Source organism: Cariama cristata, unplaced genomic scaffold (assembly GCF_000690535.1).
Source record: "Cariama cristata isolate BGI_N322 unplaced genomic scaffold, ASM69053v1 scaffold2485, whole genome shotgun sequence".
Lineage (NCBI taxonomy): Eukaryota > Metazoa > Chordata > Aves > Cariamiformes > Cariamidae > Cariama > Cariama cristata.
The window spans coordinates 3,103-13,130 of NW_009617894.1; the positions used below are offsets into that span (position 1 = coordinate 3,103).

At 50.0% G+C, this 10,028-nt stretch overlaps 1 protein-coding gene across 1 annotated transcript in view; it reads right to left on the reverse strand.

Moving 5' to 3' along the window:
- The window catches only part of LOC104162022 (kinesin-like protein KIF9), a gene marked incomplete at its 5' end in the record, with an annotated part of 10,416 nt that extends 763 nt beyond the window's left edge, over window positions 1-9,653 (reverse strand). The window contains 6 exons of the mRNA XM_009700650.1: window positions 41-145; window positions 2,447-2,562; window positions 4,231-4,410; window positions 5,980-6,188; window positions 8,019-8,201; window positions 9,523-9,653. Of these exons, the coding sequence (XP_009698952.1) occupies window positions 41-145; window positions 2,447-2,562; window positions 4,231-4,410; window positions 5,980-6,188; window positions 8,019-8,201; window positions 9,523-9,653 (924 nt within the window). The remainder of the gene's footprint in view (window positions 1-40; window positions 146-2,446; window positions 2,563-4,230; window positions 4,411-5,979; window positions 6,189-8,018; window positions 8,202-9,522) is intronic.
- Window positions 9,654-10,028: the final 375 nt, after the last annotated feature.

Below are 10,028 nucleotides of genomic sequence, written 5' to 3' on the forward strand. Positions count from 1 at the left end.
AACGCGCGTCGGCAGGGGAACTGGGCCCACCTGAGATTACCTTTTGATCAGTCTTCATTTTCGCCTTGCAGAATGAGACCGAAGCCGGGCAGGCTGGCAGCGTCGTCTCCTGCATCCGCTCAAACCTGTCCTGCTCATCTTCCTCCTGCCGGCAGAAAGAGAGAGCCCACTCCATGTGAAAAACACACATCTGGAGCCATAGAGGTCAACCGATCCTGTTTGCTGCCTCGAACGCTGATTTAATCTGTCTGAAGGCTCGGAAGTGAGAGGTCCCCCCCTTCCCATGCCTTCGGTGAGCAGATTTGGGCAGGACTTTGGGCAAAATCCATCTGGAAGTGTAAAGCCCCGCAGGGAGTTCTCTCAGCTGTGTTCTCACGGCCGTGCTCTGCCTACAAGTCCCCACAGGACAGTCCCTTCCACCACAAGATAATCACACAGCGTGAACGAACGCTGAGCTTCGGCATGATCCCCGCTGAGCCCAGCCTAGCTGATGTCCATGCCCACCGCTTCTCCAGGGAACCATCTAGAAGGCGTGAGCGCACTGAAGAGGCACATGGCTTCAAGGAAGTACAATTTTTTTCAGATACCGGCTTGTCTATAACGTTTTCATGCCAGCTTTGAGGATAGCCCTAGCAGATTCTTAGGTCACCTTCTGTGGCGGTTCATGAGTAGCCTGGAGAAGGTGACAGTGAAATTCTGGTGTGACAAAAGGCAGGTGGCCACAAGAGTAAAAGATGCACACCCTGGAGAAATGGGTTAGACGAGGAAATGAAGAGCCAGTCTGGAAAAAAAGGAAAATGGTTCTAAGTAGAGAACAAACCTCCAGAGAAAAATGAGGTGGTGGCCTCCTCCCAGACCGGTATGGGCCTCAGCACGGCCAGCGACACGGACTGGGAAGCTGTGGTGAGCTGCCCAGTAAAAGCAACAAGAGGAGAAACCAGCACTGAGCAACGTTACCAGGAACACTCCGTATCCTCCACCTGAAGATTTCTGCCCGTAACATCTGCAACGGGACACAGGTGCCAAGCATTGCTAAAAGGCATGCTTCGTTCAGCTTTGGGGTCGTAACTGATGCGGTGACAAGAGAAAGCCAGGGCTGGAAAGCATTAAGGGACCTTCTATGAATACATTGAGTAACTTGGGTTAGTAAAAGTGACTAGTGATGGATTTCCTCCTTTCTCCCCAGAGTGACATCCCGGACCCATGCACTCACTCAGGGTTTTCCTGTCGACCTCGGTGGGCTTTAGCCAAAGGGGGTTGGGTTGGGTTTATTTTGTTTGGCTCTTTCCTATACAGGTATCTGAAATCTTCCACAGTCTGGGAGATCACAACATTCTGTTTAAAAGTAAACTCACTACGTTTTTTTTTTTCCTCACATCATGTTTGTTACTCATACCCTCAAGGGAACTAATTCAGCAGAACCTGTCTCTGATCAGCTTTAAAACTCTTCCCGTGCCTTTCTAGAAGGGAGTGAAGAAAATGCTTCACTGAGATTTACAGTCAAAATAATCAGACAGCCGGAGACAAAAGAGTTCCTTTTCTGTTTTCCTTCTAAAAAGCCAGAGCCATCCTGTCCCCCGCTACACGTTGGTTAGAAAGGGGGCTGTGCATTTAGGAAAGGGGTCACGCAGCTCACACCCTGCTTATTCGTTTTCCCAAACACCTCTGGGTTGGGGACAGGTTCCTGGGAGAGCTGGACCTAGGGCCTGTCCCCACCAGCTGTTCTCTGGGATCCGCAGAGGTTAAGCAGCAATAATGGAGCTGTGTTCCACCTACAAACGAAGGGCTGGTTCCCCCACACAGCCAGGGTGGGATGTCCCTCCTTGCTGTGCATCGCTTCGTCGCGGCAGACCGAGTGGAAGCGCTGCCGCCAGGTTCCTATCAAACGGCGTGAAGGTTTTGAATCTGACATTTAACAACGAAGGACAAAACCTGGAATGACTTCAGAGGAGAATAATGCAAAGGCGAAGCCTGGTAAATGAGAAGCTTAAGAGAAATGTGCTTTGTCAGGAATGACAAAAGACCCCGGGTACCCCAAAGCAGTGGTTTCTAAACAGAGGGCTGGCAAAGTACCAGTTGCCGCAACACAAAACACAATAGTTTAGCGGTAAACATTACAGATCATACAGGCTGGAAACAAGGCTCCCAACTACCCCTTGCACCTCCGGGCAGTTTGCCCAATTACTGAGAGTCAGCAGATGCTTGGTACTTCAATCCCTCTGTCCTGTTTTAGCCTCTTAATGGTAAAGGTAACACAAAAGCAAGAGATATCTCCAGATCGTTGCTCTCTGCATCATAGCAGATAGCATTTCAATGCCAGCCACCCTGCTTAGCGAAAGGAGCAGAGCTGCCATGCCCTCCTCCTCCCACGGGCTTAGTTGTGCCCTCATTACCATGCCACGTGTGGCTCTCAAGGAGAATAAGCAGAGCTGCCAGGACAACTCACCAGGCACATGACTCTGTTTATGGGAATCATTCCAGGTCTGATGTTGCCACCGGGCTTCACAGCTTCCCGCACATCCTTAGGGATAAGGAAGGACTCACTGTACCAGATCTCAAACTCTGCAAAGTAAAGCAGGGGGGCAATAAACAGGGCTGTAATGACCCAATTGACAAGGGTGGATTGCTTTGGGCTCCCTGCCCGTGGATCAGACGGGGCCTCCATGCTCTTAAACTCTCAGACAGCACCTCAGAACTCCAAGCTCTTGAGTTTCAAACTATTCCAATAGTTAAAAAGAACCGGGCACTGTTAGCTGCTGCCTGTGACGTGGTGGCTGGGACGTGGTGGGTGGCCCTGGGGACAGTCCCCTGGACTTGTGCAGCCCGAGGGGTGGCTGGCCGGGAGATGGCACTGGTCCTGCGTCCCGGAGACACGGGGCCATCCAGCTTGGAGCTAGCCATTTTGAGCGGTCAGCATATTTAGAGGTCAGATTTCCATTCCAAATGCTAAAGAAGCACAGCCGCTTTCTATCCCATAATAGCCAGTGATAACACACAGCAGGTGCTGCGATGCAACGGGAATTCTATCCTTATTCATCCTGCGCGTTTCCCAGACACCCGCTGCAAGGGGGCTGTGCTCTGCTCCGTTCCTCTGGCACGTTTCCCCACGGAGCGGGAGAGCCCCTGAAGAAGGCTGGGCTGCCCAGGAGGGACCCCAGGAACGGAGCTGCTTTCTGTCGGGGGAATCATGATAGGATAAACAAGGTTAAACGCAGAGCCCTGCTCTTGCTGGGCGCTCTGGGCATGATGCATCACCGACTTTTTAGCTCTGAGATGACATCTTCACCCTGGGATGAGACAGATATTGAGTGAGTCCATGCCTGTGTGTTTAAACAAACAGCAAACATCTGGAGCACCTAAAAAAATGCCAAACCCGGATCCAACGGAAACCAGTGGCAAAGTTTCTGCACAATTACGATTTGGCCCTATCTATCTCCTGGAATAAGCCACGCATTTCTTTCAGCGTGGGATGCACTGATGGATACAAGCTGTGCTCTGGCAAGTTTGTAGAAAATAAAGTGTTGCCATGTGCACAGCATCCAAATGTTTGGGACTCTGGCGTTCGTACACCTACCGTCTTCCATCATATGGGGCAAATCCGGGGATGCGGCAGGACTGCACAGACTCAAAGTGAGCAGCCTGCAGCAGAGCACACCGCAAATTTGCACGGATGGTCCCGAGCGGAGCTGTGACTTACCACCACGAGGGTGGTGCTGATGAAGAACACGCTAAAATGACCAAACTCTGCTTCCTGCCGAGGCACCTGGGCTACAGCACTGAAACCTGAATCTCACAGGGCTACGGAGGAGAGATCTGCAGTCCAGAGCCAAAGCCCTGGCCCGGTGCAGTTCCTTAGCCACCATCTCTGTTAAATGAAATCAAGGGTGAGAATCAGGGCCATCAGGGGGTGCGTTATCGTCATTTTCACTGTGAAGAGCTCTTACCCACAGCACTGCATCTTGTAGCATGACCAAGGAGCAGTATGTCATTATCTGGGAGAGAGAATCTGCAGCAATTCAGTGTTATGTCAAAAACAAAAACAAAAACAAAAACAAAAAACAACAAACCAAAAAAACTCAATCATCAATAAAAAACAAGAAGAAAAATGACCAGAGGATGATGGACTTGGCTTACATGCAACATGTCTGTGAAATGCTTCGGTACCGAGCTGCTGTCAAGCATCCCAGCTAAACCAAAGGCTGTTCAGAAAGGGCCCTGGTGAGCCAGTACCTGAGATGAGTTTGTTCCGGCACTGGTCCACCAGATGCTGGCAGTACTGGATTTCTGCCTTCAGGTCCTGCAGTTCAGCATAACCAGACCTGTACTCTTCCTTCAGGTCTTTCAGCTTCATGATGAGTAAAAACTCCTTCTCATCAATTATGATCTGTCCTTTCTCATCACCATACTCTCCTGGAGGGTAAGAAAAGGAAACGAAGGTTTCTCATGAGGGTGGAGAGGGACGAAGAACAGTCATTATACTTCGAACCACACAGTAGTTACCCAGTTATACTGAGGTTAACCACACAGTTGACATTTCCTTAGACATGCTTTTTACAAACACAGTGTCGGAGTGGTGTGGGGCAGAAGTCACTGCTGAACGCCTGATCTCGCTCAGACATCAGTCTGCCCCAAACCGGGCCACATGCAGATGAAGAGGAGGGACCGGGCTCCGCAGAAAAACACCCACATGGCAGCCTGTGGAGGGTATCGCTCCGGGCTTCTGTGGCTCCTGCTGCAAAACTCCCTGGGCAGCCACAGTAAGGGTTTTTGAGACAAAGGACTGGTCAGCCCTTTGGGGACAGTTAAGCCAGTTCTACTTTCCTATGATAAACATCTCTTGTTCTTGGTTTCCCTCAAATCGGTTTATTCCTGTGGTTTCCAGCATGCACAACAAACCACCAGTTGGTAGACGTCATCATAAAGAGCAAAGGCCCAAAAGAAGCAATGAGTCTGTGAAAAGACAGACCCTCTCTTTGGTACGGGTTCAAGCTGATTTGCTTATCATTTAGCCAAAAGAGCTTTCCGTCTTGCAGGGCTGGACTCTATGGGAAAAGGCCTCTTGCAAAGCATGGTTATAAAAGTCTCTCTATGGGAAGAGAAATGGAAACCAGTAGAGCAGCATCCATTCTGGGTCTGACTTTCTGGCCCTCCTTCACTAGTCGGGGCCTGCTTGCTGGTGACCGTTCTCTTTCTCTCTCATTCCCTCTTATTTCCCGCTGGCAACAGTTAATTAAGGCTGTCGTTTCACAGAACTGAGTTGTTTTGCTGTCCTCCCTGCATGCAAGGAACACTGCTGCTACTTCCTCGCCATCATACGCAGAGCACTCCAGACCACCCTGCTATTAAAGCCATTTGTTTCCCATTTCTCTCCTCGCCCAGAGGCAGAAAGGCAACAGTACCAACTCTTGCGAGCCCTGCTGCAGGGACCACAAAACCTGACACGCTTCCCAGTCTCATCCAGGCATATTCCACCTAACAAACATCTCGTCACAGCAAAGTAGGAAGGCGCTTACCCCATTTTTTCCTCTAGTACCTTGCAGTTTGGGATTTTGACTTTAATAAACCAGACCCTAATTTAGATGGAATCAAAGCTGTAGGAGATGCAGTACATCTCCACCACAGTAAGGCCAACCCTGCTACCCGTGATTTCAGCACCGTGCTGACCTGCATTTGTCAGCAGTACGCTGCCTAATCCATCAAACCGTGCGGTGAGGAATCAGCCTGACTGCAGCTCACCTCTCTCACGTAAAGCCTGAGTAGCACAACTCAATGAGGCTGAAGTGTGGAGGACTCAGGTGGAGGACTCGGGTGGCAAACCTCAAGGCCAGCTGCAGAGCTAGGGCATAAAGCCCAGCCTGCCCCGCTGCCCTGGCAAGCAGGAGTAGTGGGCTAGTGGTCTCACCACCAGAACTGCTTTGAAACCAGTGACTCCCCTCTTCTGTCAGATTCTTGCTGGGCGGTCTCCACCCAGCGACTTACCCTGCTGCGACCGCTCCTGTTTCTGAGCCTCCAGAGCCTTTGTGATGCCCTCCATCTCACGCTTGATGACGTCGATCCTCTGCACTACTGTATTGCTTCTCTTCTTCCTGGCAAGGAGGATGCTTTTGTTCTCTTTAAAGATCCGGCTGATCTCACTTCCACACTCCTCCTTAAACTGCTCAAATGCCACTGGCTTGGATGGAGGGGTGCTGCAACAGAATTCAAAGAAAACGCACACAGACACGGGGAGGTCAGTTTGTTCTGCCCTGCGGCACGACACAGTTCATGGGAGAGGCCATCGCCGAGGTTTGTGGATGGTATTTCAATAGGCCCTTTGAGGATCTCGCTGCGCTAGCTGCACCCTGGTACCGGCTCTGTGCCAACCTTCATACCCACTTTCCCCCAGCACCACTCCCAGAAGAAAGAGTTATTTACATAGAAACCACATTCCTCAGGAGATGCCTCAGAATTGAGTCCTCCCTAGAAAGTGGACCTTTAATGGTCTGAATTTTCAGAAAAATAATGAATGCTGTTTCTCCCTATTGTTAAACAGAAATGCCTTTGCTCTTTCCTCGCTGGATTCCCAGCACAGACCAGTCACCTCTGCCAACCAAACCCCAGAGCTGTGTGCGTTGGCCGGCTCTACAATGCTGCCGCCTGCAGCTTTTAAGTCTTGCCTATTTAGAAAGACGGAATTCAAAGTGGCATGTGTCAGTCCTGACTTTGCTATGAAACGGTTTCGATGCAAACGTGCCCCCGGGAACACCAGCTCTGACTTCAACACAAACCACACTGGGCAAAAGGAGGGTCCCTCAGGAAAATGTCACACTGCCACGGATGCTGCTCTGTCCTGCGTAAGGTTGTTCTTGGTCAGCAGGCTGGATCTGGTAGCAGAAGGTAGCTCGAAGTCTCCACATTCCTCAGTCCAGACTGGTCAAAGCAAAACTCTGACTACTGCCTTCCCCGGATTGACCTCTTAAGGGCATTTTCAAACTCCTCAAAGGCTGCGTGAGACGGCTTTCCGTGCCAAACTGCTGGCAAAGCACTGTAAACAACAGCCACCGGGCAAACTGCCACAGCTACAGCTCTGACAGCCAGCTCCCGAGCTACTTGAAGCACTCTGGGTTGTGCCTCATGCAGCTGGAGCCTTCCCTGCCAGCCACAGGACTTTTAGAAGAATGAAACGCACGCAAAAGGCATGGAGGAACGCGATAACATGTTAAGATGCTTCAGGAGTAAATTCTCCTGGGACGGCTTCGCTGCGATGCTCTCGCTGGGCATCAGGAACAAGCAGGGACTGGTCATCTACAGCACAGGCAATGGAGGTGCTCACAATACTTTGGAGCTGTTTCGCTTGTAGCTTGAGAGCTCCCAGGAAGACAAGATGGCTGGTGATGGGAAAAGTGGTGTCCAGACTGGTTTGTGGGGGAGTCCTGGCTGAGCTCCTGTGAGTTGAACAGCCTCATGCTGGAAAGGGTCCTGCGCCTCGGTACCCTTAGCATTTTTTACCCCATCCCGAATGAAATGCAATTCAGTGCTTCCCTCCCATGCTAAATTCTTGTCGTGGTACAAGCAGATGACTGGCACATTGCTGTGTTTTTGGCCATTCTCCGCTCTTCTGTCATGATACGGCACCTCCTGCCATGATCTTGTGCGGCTATTGACCCATTTTCATGACTGTGTGGGGTTTTCTGGCTGGACATGAGGTCTCTCTCTGCACTTTTACTACTAACCAAAGGGTAAAGAGTGCCGCAATTTTCAGAGACTTCACAATTAATAGAGCAACTGGCCAGGGCAGACCTCAAAGCAGAGACGATGACCCCCACCAACATGCTTTGGTACACAAGGTGTCCACACAACCACCGCTGTCCTACAATGCATTTCTGCATCCAAGCAATGAAGATCTCTGAATCCCTCCTCTCTGAATCTCTCCTCTTTACTTTGAAGCAGGTAGTTGTATTAGGGGAACACAACGCAATCACTGCGGTGTAAACCACCGTCTGGCAAAGGGGATATACTCCCTTACAGGGAAAGCTTACCTGGGCTGCTGGGAATCCTCCACGGGACATGGCTTTGAGAGCTCTGCCTCAGTATTTGCTGTATCCTGGTTCCTTGCTCCCTCTTTCACATCCAGATCCTTGGTGGAAATTATTACCTGACTTTTTGATGGTAAAAAACCATCCAGATCTCTCCCAGAAAGACAGCTCCCAATTCCTTCCTTCCTGATGGGGGAAAAAATGAACCAGATTAATTAATTTCATCATAATAGGGAACTGGAACCAAAACATGCTGCAGGTGCTAGCTTTGCTGATTCAAAAACTAGCAGTCTGACGTAGCTTCTATCAAAGTTTGCAATGAAATATCTACGGACAAGGAATAGGATCAGCCTTGTTCCCACAAATCCTTACTTCCTCGAGTAGAGGGACTGCTTTGTGTAGCAAATACTACAGAATACAGGACAGGCTGGACTAGCTCTCTTGAGAAGGATCCCAAGGACAACAGTCCCACCCTGCCTGGATTGAGGCACACCTGCAGACAGGATAACCCTCTTTACCTTCAGAGGAACCTACGAACCGAATCCCCTAGGATTTGATCTAACCCCACATCTAAATCAAGCCCAGCTCTCTGTTCTTCTCCCTCAGCTCACCTCCACAAACACCACCAGCCTCGTCTGCAGGGAACAGCGTGTGTTCAGAGAGATACAGAAAAGTGCTTGCCAAATCCCCTTCCATCTCCCTAAAAAAAGAACTGTACAGAGGAGCTCCCCGTGTCATGTGGATACCAAAGCCTTGGTGGTTCCTCTTCTCTCTAACACAAGGACTTTGGGGAAATGTCAGGGAGGAACCAAGCAGATGCTCTGAGCTACAGACAGAAACTGCCAGCGTAGGGACCTCACTTCTATAAATGGAAGGACCTTTCTCTGCCCTGTACTGCTTGCTGGTTCCCTCTTCCCTCACAAAACCTCTTCTCCCTACCTGCTCCTCTGTCCATTGTCCCTTCCTCCCTTTCCACTTAGCAGATCTCCTTCTACCTAACACTTTAAAGAAAGACTGCAGGTTTAACATGTCTTCTGATGCCATCACAGGACTGTTCCCCTGCCTGCGTGTTCAACTCTCCACCTCTCTCGTCACAGGCTAACCCTGTCTGTGCTGGCCGCAAGCTCTTCAGCCCAAAGCCTGTCCATCCTCTGTGTCCGCAGCTCACACCCTGCGCAGCGCTCCGTGGTCATGGTTCATCCGAAACCGTTTGCAGTAAATCTTCTCCATAAGAGAGGTCTACCCTAGCCCAAGCTGCACCAGCCAGCCACACGCATGCCCTAACATCCTCCTGATGCTGTGGCTAGTGGCCATAAGAACCCCACAAACCCTTCCAGCGCTATGCTGGAATGTCATCCTTGAGGAAAAACAAAACTTCTAGGCACCCGTTAAGCCAGTTTCATCTCTGCATTCCTCCATGGGCTACCCATCACAACTTGACCAGAACTGGTCACCGTGACAAAACATAATCAGAGAAAAGGGAGAGCTGTCTGGCTACTTAACTCACTTGGGCTGCTCATAGATTTTCCTGGATTTCTTCTTCCCACCACGTCTGGATGAAAAAGAAACAGGTCTAGTCCCAAAAGCCTGTCCATCCTCTTCCCGCACCAAATGGCCATCCACATCAACCACACCTGCCTGGAAACAGGAAGAAATAAATCATGGCCCAGGAAGCATTAGATCTGTAGCTGTCTAGACCACAAAAACTATACAGCCCTTGCCCAGCAGCTATTTCACCCTGTTGTACAATCTAATCCAGAAATCTGCATGCACTACCAAGTACTTCAGGGAAACACATCTATAAGAACGAAGTGAAAACTAAAATACGGCCAAAATTATCCTCAAATTAATACGATGAATGTTTCAGCCACCGAGGGGGAGAATAACTTGGGTCTACTGTCACAGAACTAAAAGCAACCTCAGAAGTCTTCATTTAGTGAAGATATGTAAGATAACTACATTTCTTACACTAATTCTCATATTGCCTCAAGTATAAAACAGATGTTGTGAGGT